The sequence below is a fragment of the Agelaius tricolor genome, unplaced genomic scaffold, assembly GCF_023055355.1.
Source record: "Agelaius tricolor isolate 1412-34295 unplaced genomic scaffold, bAgeTri1.0.p SCAF_28, whole genome shotgun sequence".
NCBI classification, from domain to species: domain Eukaryota; kingdom Metazoa; phylum Chordata; class Aves; order Passeriformes; family Icteridae; genus Agelaius; species Agelaius tricolor.
Genome location: NW_027269288.1, coordinates 4293731 through 4320207, shown reverse-complemented (window position 1 = coordinate 4320207; position 26477 = coordinate 4293731). Strand labels below are relative to the sequence as shown.

General features: G+C 47.4%; 3 protein-coding genes across 7 annotated transcripts in view; 1 reads left to right on the top strand and 2 right to left on the bottom strand.

Annotated features, from left to right (window-relative positions):
• DRAXIN (dorsal inhibitory axon guidance protein) overlaps positions 1–13643 on the bottom strand; it is a 15712-nt gene extending 2069 nt beyond the window's left edge. Inside the window, exons 1-6 of the mRNA XM_071449297.1 lie at positions 13509–13643; positions 5085–5560; positions 3574–3761; positions 3080–3191; positions 2648–2737; positions 2315–2404 (exon numbers count right to left, since the gene is read on the bottom strand). Of these exons, the coding sequence (XP_071305398.1) occupies positions 2315–2404; positions 2648–2737; positions 3080–3191; positions 3574–3761; positions 5085–5544 (940 nt within the window). The 5' untranslated portion in view covers positions 5545–5560; positions 13509–13643. The remainder of the gene's footprint in view (positions 1–2314; positions 2405–2647; positions 2738–3079; positions 3192–3573; positions 3762–5084; positions 5561–13508) is intronic.
• On the top strand, positions 13332–21954 carry MAD2L2 (mitotic arrest deficient 2 like 2). 4 transcript variants are annotated; one of them, XM_071449303.1, is made up of 9 exons: positions 13332–13479; positions 17500–17551; positions 17785–17903; positions 18496–18567; positions 19400–19500; positions 19609–19703; positions 19806–19879; positions 21081–21173; positions 21474–21954. In XM_071449303.1, exons 2-9 carry the CDS (start codon positions 17512–17514, stop codon positions 21513–21515), a joined length of 636 nt encoding a protein of 211 aa, XP_071305404.1. In that variant the 5' UTR covers positions 13332–13479; positions 17500–17511; the 3' UTR covers positions 21516–21954. The 4 variants fall into 4 exon arrangements, with proteins under 4 accessions (XP_071305404.1, XP_071305402.1, XP_071305406.1 ...); XM_071449301.1 differs by lacking the exon at positions 13332–13479 and adding an exon at positions 14143–14231; XM_071449305.1 differs by lacking the exon at positions 13332–13479 and adding an exon at positions 14294–14447.
• Positions 18462–26477, bottom strand: LOC139600819 (F-box only protein 44-like). 2 transcript variants are annotated; one of them, XR_011682679.1, is made up of 7 exons: positions 26407–26477; positions 25982–26295; positions 25278–25404; positions 24496–24591; positions 24022–24157; positions 23025–23224; positions 18462–18598 (listed from the first exon to the last, which is right to left on the bottom strand). XR_011682679.1 is itself a non-coding variant. In XM_071449298.1 (6 exons), exons 1-6 carry the CDS (start codon positions 26418–26420, stop codon positions 23078–23080), a joined length of 834 nt encoding a protein of 277 aa, XP_071305399.1. In that variant the 5' UTR covers positions 26421–26477; the 3' UTR covers positions 22496–23077. The 2 variants fall into 2 exon arrangements, 1 of the variants encoding a protein (XP_071305399.1); XM_071449298.1 differs by lacking the exon at positions 18462–18598 and having other exon boundaries at positions 22496–23224.

Below are 26477 nucleotides of genomic sequence, written 5' to 3'. Positions count from 1 at the left end.
TGAAGCTTCAAGAGAGAAGGGAAGAGATTTTGAAGTGTTATTACTGGGGGGTCTGATCCAAAGCCCACTGCTCATCTCCTTTAATTTCTCTTTTTTAGATGCTCAATGTGCACGGTCTGAAGGAAGCTAGCTAATACACCATGGGTGAGTATGAAGGGGAGAAAAGGCATTTTATTTGTAAAAACCAAGAGTACCTATTCTCCCATGGCAGTGGAAGGTAATGGGAGCCTCTGGTCATGGTAATTACTTGGTTTCTGGCTCCAAGAGGTTGATTTTATGCTGTTTCTTGTCTGACTTTGTTACACCAGAATGTGTAGCTAGTTGGGCCAAACAGGGTATAGCCTGTGGGTAAATAATTCTCATGAATACCCTGCTTTTCAGTAGTGCAGGATCTTGTCATTGGGCATGGCAGGAGCTGATTTGATCATTCTAGAAACTGCAGCTCTTTTCACTTCTAGAGCAGGCAGCAGAGGATGTATAGCTTCTGTAATAAGACAGTTCAAAATTTCCTTGGTTGTACACTGGAGATCCAGATGATGTCACATAGCAGACCTTGGGAATTATGTCCCTGGGCTACATTGAGACCAGCTACCTTAAAGAGCTGGGTTTGTGCCCCTCATTAGCAATCACCCCAGGGCAAACTGGCCTCCTAAAAGGGGAGCATGCAAGATCAGAGCTCTACTCCTATCTAAGCCTCTTGTCTATCTTACCTGGATCTTCCCTCTCTGGGGATTTTTATGCTACACAGGACACACAGCAGCCTCATTAAGGATTGCAGAAACACAGTTCTTGTTTCTAGGCTAATCTATCAGAAGGTCATCTCTGATTAGGACCTTGTGGTGTTACACAACACGCCCAGGGTGAAGATTATCATTTAACATTGCAACTCCAGGAAAGCTGCCCATTGAACTGGGTAAAAAGTAGGCAAAGAGCCAGGTCAAATCACTGGGTACCTAATGCAGGTCACAAAGCTTGGCAAACAGAGTTTTTTCTGGCAGGCAAGACTCAGTGCCTGGAGCTGATCCTGAACATGTTTAGACCAGAAGACTGCCTTTTAACACTTTCATAATGCACCTGCCTAGTAAAGGCTGCTGTGGATTCTTCAGAAACAGTTTTAAGAAACAAAAGCCTGAGTCCTTCCCACACCTACTAAATTGCTACAAGCTCAGTTGAAATTAACTTGGGAAAGTCATGTTAGGCACAAGGGTATCCCCAGCTGGCCATTGCTGCTCCAGATAGCGCAGCCTTGTGTCACAGATAGATTTGATGAAAAATCCTTTCATTGGGATCTTTTCTCCTGAGAAGCTGAGAGGCCTCAGGAACAAAATGGAACCAATGGTTATCTGCTGCTGTGGAATGCAACAGGTGGATCTGGGATTGGTCTCATGGTTGTTTTTAATTAATGGCCAATCACCACCCAGCTGGCTCGGACTCTCTGGTCAGCCACAAGATTTTATTATCATTCCTTTCTATCCCTTGCCAGCCTTCTGATGAATCCTTTCTCTATTCTTTTAGTATAGTTTTAATATATCATTTTCTTTTAATATAATATAGATCATAAAGTAATAAATCAGCCTTCTGAAACATGGAGTCAAGATTCTCAACTCTTCCCTCGTCCTGGGAGCCCTGTGAACACCACCACAGTCCTGTCCAGCACAGCTTCCCTGGGCTCCCAGGCAGTTCCCAGCTGCAGGCTAACTTAGCAAGCTCAGCTCTTAGTGATTATCAGCTCATGTTGTGATTTCAGCTCTTTAGCTTGCTAAGGGCCTTAGGCAGATGCAGGGAGAGAGAGGAGAAGGCTGTGTGAGGTTCCACAAGGATGTATTTATTTGCAGCCTCTGCAAAAGTCTCAGGGACCACTCTTCTCCCAAGCTGGGCAAAAGTAGCTCTTTATATAGGATACAAGAGTTTTACAAATTGTCCAATAGTAAGGGTCAAAAGGAAGGTAACCTATAGACTTACAGAGAGATAAGCAAGGGTCTGAAGGCAGAAAAAGGGGCTTAGGTTCAGTCATCATGACTCTGCATTTCCTATCTTAGGCTGCTGAACTCCATGGAGGCCTTGCAGGCCCTGTGCCTGCTACAACTATAGATATAAAGATAGATAGATAGATAGATAGATAGATAGATAGATAGATAGATAGTAAAGAACTGTTATTCCTTTCCTCATATAATTGCCTGAAAGCCCCATAATTTCAAAGCTATAATAATTTGGAGGGAAGGGGTTCATGTTTTCCATTCCAAGGGAGGCTCCTGCCTTCCTTGGCAGACACCTGCCTTTTAAAGCAAGGCAGGGAGCAAAGAGCTGCACTCACCTTCAGTGCACATACAGTCATCATAACACTTGTTGTTAAGGCCTCGATTGTGTGGTTTGCAGAGGTGTTCACGAAGGTCACAGCAAGAGCCTGCAACACAGGACCAGGGGTCAGCACAGCTCAGGTGTCCCCTTACCTGCAGGGCTATAGACACCCATGCCAGCTCCCTTGTACAGACACCATCAGGTCCCACAGCACACCCAGAGAGCCTCTGCCCTTCCCTTGCATGCCACTTCCTATCACTAGTAGAAACTGGAATGCACATCTTAAAACCTGGGCTGGATTTCAAACATCCCATGTTTGGAGAAATGACTCTGGCAGGCTGCTGCTGACCTGGGAGGCAGTCGAGGTGGTGATCACATGGCTCTCCTTCAGCTGTTGTGGTTTCATTTCCACTGTTGGGGCTCTTACTGCGGCGTTTTTCTGTGTAAAAAACAAAAGATTTCACACTAGTGTTTTCATTTTGGAGAATATATTTTTCCAGGGTAAAACCAGCCTCAAATTTCAAGAGTTTGAACTCTAAACCTTTGTAGTCAGATCTCCTCCCTATTTATCCACTCTCCATTTATCATTTTTACTCTGTCCTCCAAATATGCATCCAAAATGAGAAACATTCTGAAACTGAGCACAAAACTCAGTCAGCATTATGCTGCTTCTCTCTTCCCCCACCACTATGATCTCCTGTCCTTCAGCACATCTATGAATACTAACCATAGACAAGCCTTACAGGATGACTTTTGGGAAAGAGGAAGGGAGGTTTAGCACCTTTCTTTTTAGCAGATGGCCACATTTCTGGTTTGAGATCCTCATAATCAGTCCAGTCAAAGAGTGCCATATCCAAGGTGGGCATCACATCCCCATCTTGTCTGAGGCGAGCCTGCAAACCACAAAAAAACCAAACAGACAACAGATTACACTCCTGTAGAGACACTGAAGTCTTTGCAAATTTTCATGTTGCTTTTACATTAAAAAGGCTTTATGATTGCCTCTCCCCTCCTCCACTCCTGTCTTATCCATTGGGGATTCCTGGCATCTCATTTTCAAAAGCAAAGACCTTTCCCTTGTCGAGGCTGAAGCCAAGAGGGAAGTTTCCACTGCTTCTGTGTGAGAGCAAAAGGTGAGCAGCAAGCATTGGGATATGCTGGCACTTCAGTCAAGTGCTCCTGCTGTCTCTGTGGCCCTTGAAACTCAGTGAAGTTGGATATCTGAGGGAGAGGCAAGGCTTGGAGGTACAGAACCACTCCCAGCTGTCTCTTTACCTGTGACCGTGGTGAGGTGGCTGGAAGAACAGGAGGCTCTTCTGTGGAAACAGCTGTGTCCAGTGCAGCAATGAGGAGTGTGCTGGGAGTCAGACTTGGAGCTTCCTCTGCTTGAAGATTTTGAAACTGTTCTTCAGAGCTTTTGGGTTTCTTGTACAGGGAGCTTGGCCCAGCACCAGGAGTCTTCCCTGCAGAGGGCAACAAGTACAGTGGCATTACCTTTCTCATCCCTTTTCTCCATCTGACAGATTTGAGTCAAAGGAATTCATGTTTCATCCAGTTGCCAACCACTCTTCCATGATCCTGAGCTGCTGTTTTAGACCACTGTATAATAGAGTAATGAGCTATTACAGTGATAAATCAGGTCCAGAGTATATGCAGCTTGATTTTTGCATGCTTAAGACATACAAAATCACACCTCCCTGAAGATCTATCTCTTGTTTAAGAAGCAAAACATGTTTTTTTGTGGTCTCAAAAGTACAAAATGTACCTATATAACCATTTTTAAACCAATGGATTAAGCTATTGCAAATACCTGTAAATACATTCTTATTTGATTTTAGTAGTGAGTTATTTCAGTTTAGCTCAAGTCAGAACTTACCTAACTTGAATGAGATATGCCCCTCTTCTTCATAAGTCTTAATTTAAATATAGACCTTAAGTTAACCTCAAGAAATAAGCCCTGTTTGTAGTCTGCAAATATTGCTTCAAACCAGTTTTGTTGCATGTTCTTTCATATTGCTAACACAAGCTGTTTAGTCAGTCCTCTGAAAAAACAATAGAGCTCTTCTTACTGAGGCAGGGAGGAGTGAAAGATGGAACTCAAGGACGTGCCACCCAGCTTGTCACATAGTGTAGATTGACACAAATTGCCTCTCTTTAACAGAACTCAAGGTTTACACACAGCTCATACCACAGAAACACCCACCCACAACTTGACCTGCAAAGGAAAGCAGTCCCAGTCAAAATCAAGCAACATTTTAAAGTTATCACTGCAATTTCACATATGCAAAATCTGAATTTGTTTTGTTGTTGTTCAGCATAAATATAGAAGAGTACAAGCTCTGGTGAGAAGAAACTGGTCTTCAAAGCAAAATAAGAGGGGTTTGTTTTTTCTAATTCTCATTATTTTTTGAAGTCAGTGGACAGATTGAGCATGGCTCAGACATACTTGTTCCTAAATTGGGCCATTTGCTAAAAAGGAAAATAAAAACAACAAAACAGACCACCCTAAAACAGCCCCTCAAGTCTTAGGGTCTCTCAGAGCTCCCCCTGTGACACAAACTAGGTCATTTTCACAAAATTGCAGCCAGCACTCAAATTTTGCTTCTGCAGTTCCCCTTTTTTCTTGTGCCTCTTTTGTTTGGTGCATTTCTCCCCAGAGCAGGCACACACTCCCCACCCTCCACACGCACATGTGGCTCCCCCACAGCTGCCTCTTCTTGCCCTCACCCAAGAGATGCTCATTCCCAGTGCCACAACAGCCCCAGCTGCCCTTGGAGCTCCAATACCTTGGTGATGTTTGAGCCTGTCCCTGCGGCTGTGCCGACGATGCTCTCGGTTCTGCTTCTTTCCTTTCTCAGAGCCTGGGGACTGGTTTTCCCTCTCAGGATACGACTCAAACCCCAGGAACACGTCCTTATTCTGTTTCAGGGCTGCTGGCTGTCCCTCTGCCACCAGCTCTTCCACTGCTGAAGCTCCACTGCCCATCTTGAGGGTCTCTTCCCCAGCCAGCTGCCCTCTGGAAGGCATGGAGTGGATCCTCTCCTTCTTGGCCAAGCCTTGCCTGTGATGGCGCCCAGTTCTGGGCTGCTGCAGCCACCTCTCTTGATTTTGAAGGTGGTGGTTGTTGTCTGGGGCATTTTTGAGCTTTGTGCCAGGGTTCAGGGAGATTGCAAGGCTGATGTCTGAAAGAACCAGCACGCACAGGAAAAGGAAAGAAGAGAAGGTGGAAGAAGTTTCCATAATCATGGGTGCTCTGTCTCACCTGCAATTAAAAAAAGGGAAAAAAAAAAGCAACCAACCAACACTTAGGAACTGTAAAAGCCATCAAGATTCAGTCCTAAGACACTTAAATAAAAACCATTATGGTTCCTGAGGTGGAAGCAAGTTATTCCCTCTTTGCTTATCTCCTCCCAGCCCTGGTTACAGCAGCTGAGACACATGTGCAGGGCCTGCAGGGCTGAGAGGTCCCAGTTTCATGTGCAAATGAGGTCATCAATCAGCAGGACACTTCCCTTTGATTCCCCACTAGCCCCCCTACCCTCCTATTCACAGCCCACCATCTGAGGGGCTGGGGGGGCTGGCTCCTGCCCACAGCTCTCAAGGCTGGCACAACACCAGCTGCCAGGCTGGCATCCTGGGCTAGGGGCACCGGCCCCTCCTCACAGCTGGTTTTCTTGCAATGAGGATGTCAAAATGAACAGAACTGGAGGCAGATGGTGGCCACACAGGACCAGTAACAGCCCTGAGCAGCTCAAGACAAGAGACTTCCACACGTGCTTGCATACTGCTTCAGGGTGGTGGAAATTGGGCAAAGAAAGAAAAAACGCTGGAGATTTTGTGCTGATACCCCATGGCATAGCAGGGAAATAAAAAGGCTGTCAGCAGAGCAGGGGATGCTGGTCTCAAGGACCAAGGGGCAGAGGCAGGCTGAGGTTTCCTGAGCTTGTCCCACTTCCCCTCCTTGATCCTGCACAGGTCACCAGGCAAGGCTGTCACTGGGAGGGTAATTTAAGTCCCAAGAACATCGAGACCAAGTTTCATTGAGTCCCCCAGCACAGTGGCTGCAGACTGTTCTCATTCATTCTGCTTCACTGTTATATTTTTGAGGGTCTTCTTTCATCCTTTTGTTTGTGTTACAAGACATGGCTTTGGGACGTTGTGGCTTCGTGCTCTGTACAAGTCAGAACATTCTCTAATTAAGTTATTCAGTCATTCTCCCCTGTCCTTTCCCACAAAATGGGGGAAGGAGTTTGCAGCATTCCTAGTGCAGCTTTTGCAGACTGTCCCTCTCTCTCTGGGCAGCATGAAGACATGCTTAAAAACAGAGTTCCCTGGGATACTGACTGCCACAAAACCAGGCCTATGCTAATGCTTGAGAAACACTGTCAGAGTTACAGCCACAGCTTTTCACTCAACCCCATCTCAGTCTTCCCTGCACCTCAGCACTTGGCTGCACCTGATTTCCATCTGTTCACCAGGAGAACCCCTTTGCTGCTTAATCACAGGGGCTCATACTCCCTCCTCCAGGTGATTTTCTGCTTGGCCAGTGTGTTGATTTGGCACAGCCTGGTTTTTGGTAGTGGGGAGGGGGCCACAGGGGTAAGAAACTAAAAACTTCCTGGATTCTTGCTAGAAACTTCCACCATGTCCGACAGAGCCAAAGGGAAGGGAAGGAGGTGTGAGAGGAATAGCAGATTTGTCTTTGTGGGTCTGCTGGTAGATAAAACCTGCACTGGGAGATAAAAGAAACAACGGGAAGGATTCCACTGATTGATGAATGGAAAAAGAGATTTGCTTTTACAAATAAACTTTAGGTTTGCTGATAAAGGAAATTAGACATTGAAAGATGAAAGAAACAATGGGGAAGAAAAACTCCTAAATTCAGTAAGAATTAAAAATGAAAAGGGAAGGTTATACATTAGAGGGAAATCTTTGGTATCAGGCATTCTGGGAAGTCTGAACCTCTCAAGTACCTCAGCCAATGGGGAAAGAGAGAAGGGAAATGTGGCTGGGAAATTGGGATAAAAAGGAGGCTGCATCCTCCAAAAATTGGAGAGACCCCAGGGAAATGCCCCATGGCCTCTCCCTTTATTGGAATAAAGCCAAAAAAGGACTCCTCAGTCTCCTTTCTGGACATAAACCTCTGGTGTTTGTGGATTAATTTTCCTAACAGGTGCTCCAAGCATCGGAGCAGAGATTCCTCTGCAAGCTGTGGTGAGGACCCTACTAAAACAAACTGTGCCCTTGTGATGCATGAAGTCCATGGGGCATGCAGGGATCCCCTCACAGCCTGTGGGAAAAGTGCTCAGGGTGGAGTGGGTGGATGGCAGAGAAAACTGGGATCCAGCAGGAGACCTGAACAGAGAGAGGGTCCTGCTCCCAAACCAGAGCAGCCTGGCCTTAGAGGACTGCACCCTGTGGATGAGTGACCCACACAACAACAGTTATGGGATGGCTGTTGCCTGTGGGAGGGAAGCCATGGCAGAGCAGAGGAGATTCCTTTCCCTGAGTGAACAGAACAAGACCTTGAGTGATAAACTGACCAAAACCCCCCTGCCCTGTCTCCCTGCACTGTTGGGGCAAAGAGGGAAGAGCTGGGGAGGGGAAAAGGTGTTTTAAAGGCTTCTTTTACTTCTCATTATCCTCTTCTGACTCTGTGAATAATAAATTTACCTTATACTTTTAAATTTGAACCTGTTTTGCCCTTAGAGTATTTTCCTCCCAGCCCTTATCTCAATCTCAATTAAATTTGTTAATTTTTTCCCTCTCCTCTGCCCAACTATAGCATAAGAGGGTGAGCAAACAACTCTCATGGGTGCCTGGTGTTTGGCCAGTATCAAACCATGACAGCAGCCATTGCAGCCTGTGAAGGGCAGCAGGTAACAGCCTTTCAGCCAATTCTGACTCCAGTTTCTGTGGAGTTGACAGAAAATACACTAGGAGTGGCTTGGGGTCTTCCTTTGCCCTTTTTCTTTCAGCCTGAGAGATAGATATGGAGAATTTTGAGTCAGTGAAAACTTTGCCATCACAGCAGCCCAGCATCCTGGAGTTAAGAGAGAGATGCCTTCATCTTGTTAATTGTAAAAGCCCTGCTCATGCACTCACCAGCCAATCCTGCCTTTCCAGGATTCCTTTCTGTTGCTGCTCATAGCCTGGGAACACATTTTCTGTTCAGCCATTCCCTGGAAAGAGGCAGGCAGCACAGGGGCCTTCTTTTCATACAGTTTTCAAAAAGCAGGTATTTCTACTGGCCATAAAAGACAATAAACTGTTCCTTGAGGACTGATTTAGGAGGCACTGGGAAGCTCACTTGCAAAGGCATAACACTAGAAATGCTATTTTATTGGCAGCTACCTGGAACAAAGGAAAACCAAACTGACAGCTAAGTCTATTAAAAAAATTTAAGATCTTCTTCCAAACTACTGGAACAAATATCAACACACAGCTCTGCATGGGGTCATTTGCTTTTTCCCCAGACCATGGGGTCTTTGCTTTTTTTTCCTAGGATTTTCTCTTTAAGAACCAGATGGATTAAGACATCACTCAGAACAACTCAAAGAGCTATAAAGAGCATCTTACCTTTTCATCTGTAGGCAAAATACCAAGAGGAGAGAACAAGTGCAAAGAGAATGCAAGGGTGTCTCCAATCTCACTCTCGCAGACGTGTCCCTTTGATGGGGAATCTGCCAGACACATTCTGATTTTCAGTGGGAGCTGGGAGGCAGCTAAATGCTGCAGGGCAGTTAAACAGAAGGTCTGCTTCAAAGCACAGGGGGTGTTTATTTAAGCAGCCCAGCTGTCTTGTTGGCACAAACCAGGGTGAAAATGCAGGTAGGAGCACAGATTGCCTCATCTCTGCACTGGCAGGTTAACGTCACCGCCTTGCTGTCACTGGGGATCTTGCATTAATAATGTGGATTACCTGCATTACCTGACAGCCTACACTGCTACACTGCTGTCAGGGGAGATCTGAGCTGTTTGCTAAACCAAACCAGTGCATGGACAAGTTTTGGGTTAATGCAACACTGCTGTGCTAGAGGCAAAGCAGTCCCAGCCTTCTCCTAACCACTTGTTTCCATGTCCTGATCTACCTTTAATTCCAGAAAATTCCATACCTCCTTCATTTTTCTTACCCTCTAGAATTCACACTTACAAAAGACAGGTAGATAACACAACAGCATCCCTAGCTCTCAGTGCTCAGGTTTTTTGTATTTGCTGGGAATGTCCAGACGAAGGCAGGAATGATGAATCTGACTCCATGTTCTCAGAAGGCTGATTTATTATTTTATGATACTCTATTATATAAAAGAATACTATACTGTACTAAAGAATACAGAAAGGATACTTATAGAATGCTAAAAAGATAATAATGAAAACTCGTGACTCTTTACAGAGTCCCCACACAGCTTGGCCCTGATTGGCCAATGAGTCAAAACAACTCCCAGCAGAATGCAATGGAACAATCACCTGTGGGTGAACAATCTCCAACCACATTCCACATGAGCACAACACAGGAGAAGCAAATGAGATAAGAATTGTTTTCCTTTTCTCTGAGGCTTCTCAGCTTCCCAGGACAAAAATCCTGGGCAAAGGGATTATTTCAGAGAATGTAAATGCTACGCAAGTTCCTCAATGGCTGAGCACCAAAATAAACTTCACCCTCTTTTCTAGCAGGACCACAGTCCACAAAAGAATCCCATGCTAGCCCTGGGCTGCTGGTGCAGCCTGCAAAGGATGAAATTCTGCCCAAGACACACACCAGGCAGAAAGAAGTCTGACCTTGTAAGGAGTTGCCTTTCCACTTAAAATGCCTTTAAATTGCTTTAAAGAAACACATATGTTACAACAAAGCCCAGAATTCATCATTTTCTTAGGGTTCATACATTAGTAAGGGAAATAGAGGGAGTATTTGCCATGTTAAGCTGCCCCTATGGTTCCTCACAGCACCAGACCTACAACCTTATTGCTCCACCCTCTTCCTGCACTGCCTTACAGACCCTCAGGATTACAAGGCCCCTGATGCAGCAAATCTGCCTCTCACATGAACACAAGTACAGCAAAGAGCTGCCCACAGTATGGACTCAGGGCTGGGAAGGGAGTTGCAGTGCTGTTTTCCAGCCACAATTTCTGATCCATTTTGGGTTAAGGCATCAGTGGATGTTTACAACCCCCTAAGTGAAATTGAGGGGGGTGGGAGGTTGCATTTTGGATAATTTTCCCTGTGGGAAGTCTTCTCTGTCTACTCACTAATATAATTGTTATTTTTCTGCTCTCTGCTTGCAATCCTGCAAGGCAGCCATGGACTGAGCAGGTACATGGAAATTCTCTCATGTTTTTCTGCTATAAATACAGTTGTGTCACCTTGGCTCTGAAATAGACTCTGAAAATGTTCCTGGTGTATTTGGTTTGGATTTGACAAAACAGGAACATTAGATCATCCTCATCCATTCACGTGTCTTGCTTAAAACATGATATCTGACAGTCCTAGCTTTAACTTTTCACATTTCTTCATGTCACAGCCAAGAGGAACAAAACCCTTGAACTGAGAGATTGTCAAGATCTTTGATGCATTTATTATGCTCAAGGACTGAACCAAGCTGGACCCAAGCACGTGTGCTGGGCTAGATTTGTTTTTGGCTCTGATAAGCTCAGACTTTGGCAGACATGTGTAAAGATTTCCTGGACTCCAGACAACCCCAATCTGCAGCAATACACAAAATGTATGGGCATCTGCATGGGTGTTGTGTGTATGTGCCTGTGTGGCAGGGATGGCAGACAATAAACCCAGCTCTGTGTGCCAGGCTCCCTGTAAATAAGGAGCCATGGGGTGATGGATGGGCTTGAGAAGGCCTGGAGCAGAATGGATGGGGTGGGCTCTATGGTGGCTGACATGCAGAGAGCTGGCTGGAGCCATGAGGATGGCATTGTGCAGATAAATGAGATTTGACTTCCCTGCTGGGTCTCTTTCCATCTGTTTTTCTGTTTCTGGAGGCAAATGCTGGGAAGGTTCACAAACAATCTGCCAAGAGACTTTCCCATTTCTAAAAGCTCAATCCCAGCTTTGTGGGGTCTCCCAAAGCAGGCAGGTAATATTTGCCCTTCTCTTTTCATTTCCAGAACAAAAGTACTAACATTTTTATTCTTTCCAACCTTTCCTGCACACTAGATTTGTAAAGCATTTCAGTTGTTTTTGCAGTTGTCCCAGACATCCTTGGGATGACAGAACACTCCCTGCTCACAGATCTTCAGTCCTTTTGTGTTCCTTTTCAGAGCTGCCCTGCTTTTTAGGTTTCCTGCTTCCATCATCACCATTCCTCCCTATCTTGCCTTTCATACTTACTGGACTCCAAAGTTTCTTTGTCCCTCCTGACTGTGATGCAAGACATTTCCTCTCTGCAGATATTCAGGCTACCTGAACACCCCCTCCACTTTGCCCTTTGAAACACCTGGTTCCTTTAGCTGTGCTGTTTTCTCTCACTTTTGCTATCCCCAGACAGCCCTCCAGAATAGAAAGGGCCAAATTCAGTAACATACCAATTGCATTAGTGGCAGGAGAGACAGGACATAAGGATTCAGGTTTCCAAGGCATTAAGCAGTAGTTGCTGCTACCCCTGTGCCTTCACAAAGCCTCTCCCTGGGGCAGTTTGTATCCAGTGACCGCTTGAAACTCGATTTACTCAACATTAGTTGGGACTCCCCTCACCCATCAGCTCCACTGACAGCCTGTGCTCTGCTCTCCTGATGAGGACAGAAGTCATCTGTTCACACAGCACAGCCCAGGGAGCTCCCTCTGCTGCAGCCCAGGCTTGTGAGCTGCCCGAGTCCCTGCTGAGCTCCAGCACCCCGGTTTCGGTCGACACTGGACACCTTCGAGTCAATAAATGCCCCTAGGCACAGCTGAGCCACTCTTTCTCCTGCCCTGAGAGCTTCCCCACACAACATCTGCCAGGGACAGGTCAGCCCAGCAAGCCACTGCCTTGAAGGGCAAGAGGGGCCCATGAATGAATATGCAGAACCCTCTGCTCTGCTTCCCTCTGGGACTTCACAGCCATCACAGGCGACTTGCCATCAAACAGAGTCTGCTCTACCCAATAAAGAGACTAAAACAGCAACGAGCCTGAGATTCACACCCAAGATACAGTTGCTTGCTGTCAGCATGGCAGAGAAGACTCTGCAGTTTCATGCCCAGTGCCAGGTGACAAATGGGACCCAATCAATAGGAGAGGTCATTGCTCACCCAGCTGGAAAGTACTCGCCAGTGTTACGGGGAAGAATGGGGCAGATTTGCCCTGATCTTTGCTGGGAGGGAGACAGGGATGTGTCTCGACTGGCAAAACAGTTTAGGCTGTGCTTTCAACATTCTTCCTTGCATGACACTCTCACTTTGAACCATATATATAGAATTAATGCCTCCTTCTTTAAGTGAGAGGACATGGGAATACAAAACCACTTCCATTAAATCCTCCAGCAGACAGAAAACTTCAGGTGTGAATCGGATAAGCGCCACTTAAATTCTGTGTGATTAATTACTAGTTGCAATAAGCCATTAACTGATGCCAAGTTGATTTAATTCAGAAACGAGACCTCACTTTTATCAACAGAGGAAGAACAGACAGCAAGCCGCGGGTACGCAGGGGCAGCGCACGGCTCTGTAAACACAATGACTCGGTGAGAAAAGCTCCCGTCTCCCCTCGGCATCGCTGCCTCGGAGCCGGGACGTTCCCCTGGGGTGTGCGAGGGGCTCAAGCCCTAAGAGAGGGACGGTGCCTCTGTCCGGGGCGACTTTGCTTCCCAGAGCGGTGTGGGGAGGAATCTGGCAGGAGTGACCCACAGCGGGGCGGTGGGACGTGAGTCCCAGAGCCCGAACCGCGCATCCCTGCGAGGCGCCGGGCACGGAGGCGACCCGTGCGGCAGAGTCCTGAGCCCGCTCCCCAGCACGGCTGACAATAGGTCCGGCCGAAGGCACCGCGCCCCGGCACCGGGGCTGTCCGAGCTCCCTGCCCGCCCGCACCGCGGAGCGATGCCGCCGTAACCGGAGCTCCGCGGCGGGACCGGGCATCCCCGTCAGTCCGTGCCTTTGTCTGCTCCGGGGCGCACGGAAAGTGGGAAGGTGCTCCCCACTCCTCCCCAGTCCCCGCGACAGCAGAGGGGAATCAGCTCGGCGGAGCATCCACCGGGGCGGTGAGCACGGCGCGGGCAGCGCTGCTTACCTGTCCGAAGGTGCCGGTCCGGCGAGCCTGGCGGGCAGGGCAGGGCAGAGCTGTGCGAGCGGCGGAGGGGAGGCAGGTCTGCGGGGGGCAGGGGGTGTTCAAACCCGAAAGGAGAGGAGGAGGAGGAAGAGGAGGAGGAGACAGGGGGAAGGCAGTGGGGGAATGTGGAGAGGAATCGGGGACTTGGGGAATCCCGCGGGACTGGGGTGCATGGTGCCGGAGGAGGTGGGGCTGGGAGGGGCGGAGGGGCTCTGGGCGTGCGGGGGTCACAGGAGGAGTGCGGGGCCATGCCAGGGCAGCGTGCTGCGGAGGAGCTGGGTGCGAGAGCGCAGGGTGCAGGTGGCAGCAGCGCTCCCTGCCCCGTGCACGGACGGGACAGACAAAGACCGGAGACAAAGGCGTGGCAGCCCGGGGAGGCGGGGAGCGGGTGAGCCCCGCTCACCTGCGCGGTGCGGCGGGCTCCGCTCTCCCGAGGGCTTCCCCCGCGTTAAGGTCCCGGGGAGGGAGAGCCGCTGGAGGCTGAGCGTGCCCCGCTCTCAGCACCGAGCCCCAGCCCCGCCGTGCCGGGGGAGCCGCGGCCGTGCCGGGACCCCGCGGGGCAGCGGGACCGGCCCGCGCCCGCTCCTCCCGCCCGCCGGGGGGCGCTGCCGCCCCCGCCATGGCGTCATCCGCAGGCGCTGCCGCCGCTTCCCGCGCTGGGCCGTGTGAGGGGCGGCGGGCCCGGTACGGAGCGGGGAGCGCCGGGGCGAGAGGGAACACCGGGAGGGGCACAGCGGGGCGGGGAGCAGCACCGGGCGGACACGGGGGCAGGTGGCCGTGCTGAGGCGGGGCGCTGGGCGGCAGCGGAGCCGTGCGAGGAGCCCCGTTCCGCTAGGGAGCACCGGCAAGCGGGCGGTTGCCAGGCTCGGTTCCCAGGCTGAGGAGAAGCGGTGCCGTGCGGTGGGTGCGACGGGGCGCTCGAGGGGTCTGTCCCCGTCCGCTCTCCCTTCTGCTCGCGTGGTTGAGACGAGGAGTGGGTGAGGGAGCGGCGGTGAGGGGAGCCCGGGTGAGGGAGCGGCGGTGAGGGGAGCCCGGGTGAGGGAGCGGCGGTGACGGGAGCCCGAATGAGGGAGCGGCGGTGAGGGGAGCCCGGGCACGGGAGCGGCGGTGAGGGGAGCCCGGGTGAGGGAGCGGCGGTGATGGGAGCCCGGGTGAGGGATCGGCGGTGACGGGAGCCCGGGTGAGGGAGCGGCGGTGAGGAGAGCCCGGGTGAGGGAGCGGCGGTGACGGGAGCCCCGGAGCGGGCACGGGAGCGGCGGTGACGGGAGCCCTGGTGAGGGATCGGCGGTGACGGGAGCCCGGGTGAGGGAGCGGCGGTGACAGGAGCCCGGGTGAGGGATCGCCGGTAACGGGAGCCCCGGGGCGGGTGCAGAGCTGCCGTGATAGGCACGGGGAGGGCGCTGGGTTATAACATGATATGCCCCGTACCCGGAATGTCCAAGGTTGGATGGAGTTGGTACCAGCCTGGGATAGTGGAGGGGGTGGCCCTGGCTCTGGCAGGGTGTGAAAAACGCCAATGACTTGGTTTTAAAATTTTGAAAGTTTAATAGGAATAAAATGGTTAGAAAAATAGTAATATAATTAGAGTAATCAAAATATGGACAATTAGGATATAGGACAATACGAGACAATAAGAACAAAGTGTTATGGACAATCCAGGTACTTTTCAAAATAAGCACGAAAAAGGACCCACGTTAACAGAGGATTAACCCTTAAAAGCAACAGCCTGTTGCATATTCATACATCTCATCCATGATGCATAAATTCCATCCAAACACAGGATTCTGTCTGGGCAGTGTCAGCTTCTTCCTCTGAATCCTGACAGTGTCTTCAGGACTGAGTGAGGCAGGAAGAAGTTTGTTTCTTCTGATAAGAGAGCAATAAATTCTCTTTCTCTGAGAGATTCAGGTGTCCTGCGGCTGCTACCTCGGTACGAGTGCCTCATTCCTTTCTTTGAAAAAAGTAACTTACATAGCATAGTTTCTATTTTAACATTATGTTATACCCTAAAACTATATTTAACACTATATTTAAGAAATGATATGCTATAACCTAACGCTATATTTAAGAAATTAACATAACTTTCTAACATACCACATATAATATTCATCTTAATATTTGCGAAAAGCCAGTCATAAAATACACATTTTTCACACAGGGTGTTGTAATTAGATGAGCTTAAGGTCCCTTCCAACCCTAACTGTTCTGTGATTCCTTTGATCTCCCAGCCTGCACAGTCCTGGAGCGTGTAGTGCCAAGTTTCTACTTTGTGACTGCGTGGAAGGGTGGATCCCTTGGGTTGCTTGGGCCTCTCTTTAAGAAGGAATGAAGTTTAAGTGAGGACGTGAACCTAAACCTCTAGAACCAGATTGTTTATTGTAGATCTTTGTACTAAATCTCTGCAGATCTTTGTACTAATTTGAGAGCCACTGTGGCTGGGGTGCTGGAAAAATGTTTAACTATCTTAATTTTATTTAGTGTAGCAGATCACTAATATTCCAGCAAGTCCTTGTATATAGGGGTATAACTCTGTTTTAAAAACTGGGGGTGAAAGTAGCTCCCTGTTTTGTGCAGGTTGAACTAATTCTTCATAGGTCTGAAAAACATGTTTTGTTGCAGCTGAAACAGCTTGAAAATCAGTGTCTGTAGAGCTCATTGGAACATCTGTGTTTTGTCAAAAGTCTTTGTAGAACAACTGAGTTACTGGTGGAGCCAGAGTGCTCTAGAGGCATTTAAAGACCTCTACAGTTCATGAATGGTGCTGCTCTTAGTGGTTACAATTTGTTGGCTTGCAGAGGTAAAATAATTAAACAAAATAAAGTTTCTAATAGATAAGTATGTACACAATGTGACCTGAATTGTGTAAGGCATGGAGTCTGCTATGCAGGGAAAGCTGTTGGGAAGCTGAAGTCCAGCATCTGCTGTTTGATTGTTGGCACATCAAAGTCAGTTTGTCACAATCATGTGCTGCCCTTTGTTGCTCACAAATTCAGGCTCCCCAGAGATGTAGTCTCAGCCCAAGCCTGTCAGAGTTCAAGGAGCAGCTGAATGATCCTCTAAGTCACATAGTTTAGTTTTTGGTGGTCCTGTGAGGAGCAGGGAGTTGAACTCCATGATCCTTACAGGTGCCTTCCAACCTGAGGAATTCCATAAACTGTGTCACAAAGTTGACTTCATTATGCAGCTCTGCAGGGTTTGGGTTCCTTGGGGCTGCAGAGAGAAACTCAGAAGAGAAGGTGCTGGCAGTGGCAAGAGATGAGAAGCTGTGTGATGGTGTGTCAGTGGAAGATGCAGCTCCAAGCTTGGACAAGCAATGGTTCATGAAGGTGAAATAATAGAATAGAATAAACCCAAATAATAGAATAAACCCAAAACCCCGAGAAGTTCTTGTGTTACAGTAAGAGATGGGGCTTAGAAAAGGCAAGTACTATGAAGCTTTAAAAAAACAGTGTTTCTTGTGTTATTAAAAAGTATTTGTATACTTGAATAGAATAAACCCAAATAATAGAATAAACCCAAAACCCCGAGAAGTTCTTGTGTTACAGTAAGAGATGGGGCTTAGAAAAGGCAAGTACTATGAAGCTTTAAAAAACCAGTGTTTCTTGTGTTACTAAAAAGTATTTGTATACTTGTATATGGGAACTTTGCTGTATCCCAGAAAGGGAGAGAGACTGAAAACCCCAGGAATGAAATGATGAATCATCTCTCATCCTGAGGTGTGGCACTGGTTTGTGCACTGCTGGTAATCCCTGAGGACCTGCTGGGTTTATGGGGGTGCTCACACCTCTCCCTGTGGGCTCACAGGGTCTTCTGGTGTACAGCTCCATGATGTGACTAGATGAATATAATAATATTATATTCATCTAGTATATATATTATATATAATATGTATATATTATATCCAATAATACAGGAGCCAGAGGATAACCATTCCTTTTGTGCTTACTTCCAGGGTCTGGGGAAGATGACCACTCTCACACGGCAGGACCTTAACTTTGGGCAAGGTAATGTTTTGTACCAAGTGTACAACTGGGGGCCCTGTGACACTCCTCTTGGGTACTGAGCTTGGGGGAGTGTTGGAGGGTTGCTCTGTCCCTATAAATTTTCTGCAGCTAAGAGGAGGCAGGTGAAATTTATGCAGAAAAAAAAATAACCTGTAAAAAAAGGGCCCCCGAGTGTCTGGTATTTCTCTACTTTCCCACACCCTATTCCAGCATCCTTTACTTGTGTTTTTCAGTTGTTGCAGATGTTCTTTCAGAATTCCTGGAAGTGGCTGTTCACCTCATCTTGTATGTCAGAGAAGTTTACCCTATTGGGATCTTTCAGAAGAGGAAAAAATACAATGTACCTGTCCAGGTAGGAGATTTTCCTGGGAGCTGACAGCCACATGGACAAGCAAAATAGCAAGGATCAATCAACACTCACCAGAAAAAAGTTACACTCTGCAAAGTGATTGTTTAATGTACAGACTTATTTTTGAGGAGAGCTTAGTTCCTGTCATAGAGAGGATACAAAAAGTGCTCATGGGACAAGCAGGTCATGGGTAACAGCAGTAGAAGGCTGCCCCAGCTCTGTGCAGTGGGGTAACAGGAATGATGTTTACTAGGAAGTAGGGATGGTTGGAATATGCTATTCCCAATGTGCTGTTCTGGGTGTACATTCCAGATCCACAACTGCAGGGATGGTTGGAATATGCTATTCCCAATGTGCTGTTCTGGGTGTACATTCCAGATCCACAACAACTGCATGGGTGCAGTGATCTGCCTCAGCTGGTTAACCCTGCCCTGAACAATTGCTGAGTTGAATGGGCAACTCAGCATTTCCCAGCACTATTTGAAGCATGACTTGAATGTCTTGTAAACACTGGTGCTTCTGTTTAAATCTTCCCTTTTAGCATTGTCCTGGCTCATGTCCAACACAGCTCTGACTCTTCCTGTGTTTGCTGCAGATGTCCTGCCACCCAGAGCTGAACCAGTACATCCAGGACACACTGCACTGTGTGAAGCCTCTGCTGGAGAAGGTGAGCTCAGACTGGGGACCTGGTAAAAGTACTGCAAGTGGGTTCAATAGAAAGTAAGAGAACATAAATATCATCTTAACTGCAACATTTGTTTAAAAAAATTACCATACACAATATACTAGCTGATAAAAGTTCCTAACAAAACTAAAAACATCATAACCTTTCCTGGCAGTTAAGACCCTGCCTTGCCTGTCTCATATAGCACACAAGGACACATGTCTGTATATTTCCAGTTACATCATCCTACCAGAGTTTAAGCACCTGTTGTGGCAGAACAGTTTGAATGCTTTGCTGAGAACCAGGAGGCAAAGGTAGGCCTGGACTCCAGGTTTTTTGAGAAAAGAGTGTGACCAATGAAACATTTCAGGAGGCTGCTGGCAGGTTTTGTATGCCTTGCTCTTTACAGACAATTTTAATGCAGATGTAGAAAATGGAATTAGGTCTGTTCTAAATTGGGGTTGTACAAAGCTGCTCTGTTTGGACAAGGCTCTGAATGGATCTTAACTTCATCAGTGTCCACCCCAGAGTGATGCAGGGAGATGGCTGTGCCTTTCCTCCTTTGCTCCAAAACAGGATCTGGAGGAACATACAGTTTAGCACACTTCATCTCCTTCAGCCCTAGCCACAAGCTGGCAGCTTAACTCCCAGCAAGAAATGGCTTTGCAAAAACATTTTTCTTCTGATTGCTAAGAATAATCTGAAGTCAGGTTTTGGATAAGGGCTTGTGCTGTGAGCCCCAACAACTGAGTGTACTCCACTGCATCAAAGAATGTGAAGCACACTGTGGGCAGCTCATATGAAGGAAGGGATTTTTCTGTCTTGGTTCCTGCAGAACGATGTGGAGAAAGTTGTGGTTGTAATTCTGGACAAAGAGCACCACCCCGTGGAGAGATTTGTCTTTGAGATCACCCAGCCACCTCTTCTTTCCATTAGGTGAGGTTTCCACTCCTGTTTGCCCCTGGCATCCAACACCCAGCCCTGGGAGACATTTTGGGAGCAACTTCAGGCCTTTGCCAGTAACAAGTGCTGTCTCCTCCACAGTTCTGAGTCCCTGCTGTCCCACGTGGAGCAGTTACTGCGTGCCTTCATCCTGAAAATCAGCGTGTGTGATGCTGTGCTGGACAACAACCCCCCAGGTAAATGTCACCTGGATCCAAACAGCCTCATGCCTGGCCTTGCTTGGCTTGGCTGATCCTCTGGGAGCTGTGCCCTGAGCTGGAACCTGACACTTCTCTTAGGTTGCACCTTCACAGTTCTGGTTCACACACGGGAGGCTGCCACACGCAACATGGAAAAGATCCAGGTGATAAAGGTGAGTGATATCCTTGGGCACTTGACTGTGTGTGAGAAGCTGCAGAGCATCTTTAAGGTTGAGGCTGAGAGATATTTTGAACATGGAGATTGGTGTCACATGAGGCACATCATAACTGTACTTGAAATGTGGTGAAATGGTAAATGCTGGTGAGCTGACAGCACATTTGCCACACACGGCCACCACTGCAGACAACTTCAATTGAAATAGATTGTAACAACACAACTTCAAGTCTTGAAATAGATTGTAACAACACAACTTCAAGTCTTGAAATAGATTGTAACAACACAACTTCGAGTCTTGAAATAGATTGTAACAACACAACTTCGAGTCTTGAAATAGATTGTAACAACACAACTTCGAGTCTTGAAATAGATTGTAACAACACAACTTCGAGTCTTGAAATAGATTGTAACAACACAACTTCGAGTCTTGAAATAGATTGTAACAATACTTCCTGTCCAGTGCTTGCTCAGACATTTAGAAATACTCAGGCATGTAGAATAGGCCCTTGAATTTAATCGAGCAAAAAAGCAGCCCTTACCCACCATCCACTTTTGTATAAAAAGCAAGAAAGACTAAGATTAAAGTAATGAGTAGGTTTGGGGGCACAAATAGATTGTATCTTACAGGAAACTGTGTGCAGAACACTTTCTAAAGGAAGATTATTTTTAAAGAATTCTTGCTTAGATACAGAGAAACTTTTTTCCTGAGTCAAGTTATTTTAGGTGTCCTAAGGCACAAGAAGTAAAGCTAGCAAAGTATAAAATTGTTTCAAAATCAAAGTCTGTTCTGCACTGTTTAGTAATGGAAACTTGTGGTGTAGCAGACCCACCTTTATTCTTGCAGGCCAGGATGGAAACCATGCCTTAAGCATTCTGGAGTTGCAGTTAAATCTTGGTGTAATGAACTGGGCATGGTAGCTCAGGACAGCAGAGAGTGCATCTTTTAAAGAAGTGAGATGTCACCTTTGCAGTGAGTGCAGTGAGTTCACCTCTCAGTTGGATGCTGTAACTGAAGACAGTTATGCTGAGCGTCAGGGACAAGCGTTAACTTTTGTTGTTGGGGAAGGTTTGAATTACCTGTTCCTTCCCTCAGCCACTCTGTCTCTCTTTCAACTTTACACAAGGGCTGAGGAGGAGCTCACTTCACAGCACTGCTGGGTTCTGCCAGTAACACCTCCTTGTGTTCCTGCCCCCAGGATTTCCCTTGGATCCTCGCTGATGAGCAAGACGTGCACATGCACGACCCCCGGCTCATTCCCCTGAAAACCATGACATCTGACATCCTAAAGGTGAGCAGGGCATTCTGCCCAAGAGGTGCTGAACCTGCTGTGGTTCTGAACTGTCAATGCTCTGACATCAGCTCTGCAGTTTTCTGTGGTGTAACAGCTTTAAAACATGCTGCTGAGCTGTGGGTTAGTCCTGCAGATGTCTGTGCCAGTAATCAAAGCAGGGCAAGACTCCTCATAGTAAAATAGGGAACCTGGTTATGGGGGAAGGTGTAAGCACTTCCTATTCAGCTGTTGCAGGCTTTTTTTTTTCCATTCACCTACCTGTATACCAACAGGACTGTTGCTTGTTTCTCTCTCCAGATGCAGCTCTACGTAGAAGAGCGAGCTCACAAAGGCACCTGATTTCAAATCTTCCTTGCCTTCAAGCTTCATCTGATCTTCCAGTGGAGTAAGATCTGTCACAAACTGTATCTTGATAACCATCTCTTCAGCTGGCCTTCTGGGTGAATGTAGAGCAGCTGCTGCCTCTTTATTTCAAGTGCTCTTACCACTGTATAAAAGAACTGACTTGGAATGGGGAGCCAGAGCCTGTTCCCATCTTGACTTGTGTGAGAGCACAGGTGTTGATACAGTGCATCCCTGGGGAGTCAGTGCTTTATTACCAGTCCAGTTCTCACCTGGAAAGGGCAGCTCCATTGCACACAGGCAGTGACAGACAGCCAGGAGCTGTCACACAATCCACGAGAGCAACACTTGTGCTAAGGGGGAGTGAGGCCTTATGTAGTGTCTGTCCACTGTGACCATCCCAAGCAGTCTTCAATAAATACCAAGTTTTACCCCAGTTGAACTGGGCTGAGTTCTGTCAAAACCAGGCTCCCTTCTTCAGCAAAGAAGTATTTTTATTTTCTTTTCTGGCCTGTATGTGGACTCTGTCAGTTCCTATGAAAGGCTGTACAACCTTGGTCTCTCCCCTTTCACTCAGAGGTGGCATTAGCAATGTGGAATTTGTCTGTCCAGCAAGGACACCTGCCAAGTATCCTATTCCTAACTGAGAATAAGCAAGGAAAGCACTAATAATCCTACACCTGTCAGAGGAGATGGAACATGGCCTTAACATTAGTTCTGGGTATATAAGGGTGGGAGACAGTTCAAACAAGCTGAGCTTGTTTGTCTGAGAATTTGGTACACTGGCCTGTCCAGCACCTCCTGCTTCCTCCAAGTAACAAGTGTAGGAACATTATAGATCAACTCTGGGCACTGCTTTAACATTTTATATTGGGTTACACTGCTCAGTATAAACCAAAAGTGAGGTGAGAAAAGCCCAGCACAATCAAAAGGCACTTGTGTTGTTAGGCAGCTGCTTGAAGGGATTTCTTACCTCCTCTGTCTCTACCTATTTATTCAAACACCAAGGGACTGTTTTGGATCATTTTGATCATACACACTTAGAGAAAGGGTAAGGAATTCACTACCAGTGACACAGCACTTAGGAACAAGGAGTAACAGTTTCCTGATGCTATGAAAGGTCTGATGCAGATCATCTTAACACTGAAACAGGAAAGAAAATACCATACAAGACAAGCTGTGGCAGAGTCCTTGTAGATACCATTTATAATCTGAAATTAAGCATTTTAGCCTTATCTTTCCTATGTTCCATAAACATGAAAGTGTCTTTAAGACTGTGTGTGTTAGCATAATAATGTATTAACTAGAAAAGATAGATCTCATATTTAATTGTCCCAGTTTTTCTCTGGAAGGGCAGCAGTAACTGCAGTAGCATCCATGATAGAAGAGAATGGAAGATGAAGACAGAACACCCTTTAAAGGGCTGGGCCTGCTGAAATTCTACTGTGAAAAAGAGCTGCAAGACAAAGCTAGAACACACCCAGACAGAACAGGCAAACAGTGCACCTGAGGCCACTTGGTTCCAGTCCTGAGGTAAAAGCAAAGCCTTGCACAGTGCCTCACAGTGAGCTTGGGGGCCCAATGGTGATGCTGCTGTTTGTCACACGGACCCCGTACCAGCCTGCCCAGTACTGCGTGTCCTGGCCTCCGTGCTGGAACCAGATGTAACGAACTCCTGCTGGGTAATTCTGGAAGGTGTGAGAAATCTGCACAGAAAAGAGAATTCCTCTTAATTTTAATAAGTCCTCCTAAATAAATCAGTGTTCACCTAGAAGCTCAGAAAACCACAGTGTGTGAGTCTTAGAATGAGCTCTTCCTGAGCCTAAATAGCTTTCATTGAAAGTGCACCAATACCCTGTTTTTTGGGGGAGGAGGGGGTGGCAGGGGGAGGAAAGAAGCCTTTCTCACTCAGCCTTCTCCCCAAAACCCTATCTGTGTTAAGCTAACATTAAGCTTGATTTTAAGTGCATGCCTAAATAACATCTAATGCAGAATGTACAGCAAATCAAACCAGGTAAACACCTGTAACAGTTTAAGAAAAGTTAAGTCTGCAAACATCTAATTTGCAGAATGCAAATCAAACCAGTTAAACACCTGTAACAGTTTAAGAAAAGTTAAGTCTGCAATACTTGGCTATCCATGCAGTAGTTTTAAAACAGTTTTTTTGATGAAAAAAAGCCCTGAAATCTGCTCGTTATTTAATTATTTAGACAGAATCTTACATAAAACCAAGAAACAATTAAAAAGACGGCATTAAAAATCACAGAAGCCCCACAGAATACTCTACAGAAAATTCTGGGCACCTAAAAATAGTATCTGTCTCATTCAGGACACTACTGCTTCTTCAGCATCATCAACAGCAAGGACTGGCTCACTTTCTCTATAGAACAGAGGAGGCTGAAGAGCAGAGAAAGTCCCCTGGCACTTTTGGCCAAGTAAGACTTGCAACACACCAGTGTCACAACACTGCTGTAAAGCTCCTGCCTCCCTGGCTGCTGCTCACCTCTCTCCACTTGGCATCACTCCACTGCTCAATGACCACTGGCTCAGGATGGAATTCCTCCAGGCAGATCCAGTCTCTGGAGAGCAGCCTCACGGTGAGCTCGTAGCGGCACCCGCAGTCAAACCTGGCAGCGTACCTGGAGAGGCAGGAGGAATCAAGGAGCAGGGCTGTATACACAGCATTCAGTGGTCTTTATTTTTCAAAAGCAGTCTCCAAGGGGATCCCTGTCTGCAGAGGAAAAGGAGTAAAGGAGTGTCATCCCCATAGCTATAGAGAAGTTGTGGAACTTACAGCTATCCCACCCTTCACAGGATTGCCACCGTGCAGTCCATTGAGTAAGTTTAGATTCAGCTTCTTCTTCACTCAATAATGCCCAAAGAATAAAGAACTGATTTTATGGCATGAAAAGCTCCAGAAGCCTAGCTTACCTCTAGACCAATGCTAGAAATTCTAATTTTCAGTGTTTCCACTCACCAGTCCTTGACTGTAATTTCAGGCCGTATCTCATCCATCAGCTGATTCCAATAGCCTTCTTTATCCAGGGTAATGAGTTGGGACTTGAGGCATGGCCTGAAACAGACATGGGAATACTCACAGTTCTACAGAACACTTCTCTCTTGCTGTCCTTTCCCTGACAGCTTTAATACCCACCCAGATCCTGAAGGCCCACAAAGCTGACCTGGCTAAACCCTGCCTTATCCATAGCCAGAACCTGACAAGAAAATGAACGGAATTAGCTTCACCCCAAGATAAAAAGAATCTACAAGCTGGATTAAGAGGGGTCTCTGTATTGATGTATTAGTAACAGGAAACCAGTGCCTAGTGCTTGTAAAAGCTGTTGATCCTCCTTTGGTGACAGCTTTTTTACAAGTTGTTTGTGTGACACACCCACCACTCCTGAAGGTTACAGAGCTTTCACCTTGTCATGTAAGTACAGCTGACTGAGTTTCTCAATCAACCTTTCTCTACCACCTTTGGGAGAGGAGAAGCAGGGATCCCATGTGGATTATCCTAACTATAAAAATTTCAGGAAGTTCCTGGTAGGCAGAGAAATTTAGCACCTGTTGTGATCAATTCTCTCAGCAGTACCCATCTCTTTAGATTAACTGGCATAAAGGGTTAATGAAGCTCCTTCCTTTTCCCCCAGGTGATCTAAGGTTCAGGACCTGCCACCAGCCTTCTAACCATGGTGCCTTTTCAGACAGGTGGGAGGAAGCAGGTTTCCCAGTTCCAGATTATTGGAATCCAGTCCTTACCCATATGAAGTGACAAAGTATTTGTGTACTCTGGGGTCTGACATATGACTTCCATGAGCTCCAGGCAGATCCTCAATTTTCCACTTATCTCCTTCATTGGCATCAAGTGTCCAGTGCTGGAAGTTCTCTAAAAACACAGATGTCCAAGGTGAGGGTTAGCACCTCATTTCAGCTACCAGCAGGATCTCAGCTTTTGTTAGAATCAGCAGTAGGAGAATGCTAGGAAGCTACCTGATGTTTTCAGATGCACTGTATTTTTCCTACAGCTGTAAGTGACTCCTGTCATTATGCTGCCATTACCTTTGTGTGGCTGTCAGCATCTAGGACAGCAGGTAGCAGATTTCTGATCTCATCAGAAAATCAGCAGCAGCAATAAAGTAGGATTATTGGAGTTATATTAGTCAAGTCTTTGGTAACAAAAGTTCTCCAGCTGCCCAAATGTTTAATCCCAATCCCTGATCGTTTCACTACCACATTGTACTTGCAGTGCAAATTAATTGTCACTGCCTGCTGTACTGGGGCCTTATGACTCCAGATTTTTCTGGCTAAAACCACAAAGTATTGCAGGAACTGAGCTATAAATCTGACGTAGCAGAGCTACACGCAATAGCTGGACAGTCCCACAGCACAAGCAGTAGTTGAGGCATGACTCATTCAGACTGCTCGGAAACTCTTAGTCCTTTATTATAAATAACGAAACCAACCTTCAGCACGAGGGTTTTTCAGTAAATTTTTCTTCATGTGGCAGAGCATATAGAAGATCTTCCAGTCAGAGATGCTCCTGTCGTAGCTCTGACGATAAAACCCGTCGCGCTGGCACTTGCGCTTCCACAGGGTGTTCAGGTCCACCACGTAGCGCCACTGCGAGCACACCAGCCGGCAGGTGCGGAGCAGCTCCCGGGCGGGCAGCAGCGACAGCAGCTCCACCAGCACGTCCTCAGGGAGATCCCCGATGCTGGTCATGGCAGGCCGCGGCCCGCGGGAGGGCGAGGGGAGATCCGCGGCACGACGGGCCGAGCTGCCGGAAGAGAAGGCAGTTTCCTCTCGTGACTAACAGAACCGCGGAGAGCCCGCCCGCCCGGCCGGCCCCAGGCCCGCTCCCGCCGCAACCCCCGGTACTCGGCCCCACCTGGCTCCGCCCATCTGCGCCTCCGGACGCGGATGTGAGGGGCCGCGGGGCGGGGCCGAGCTGGGGCGGAA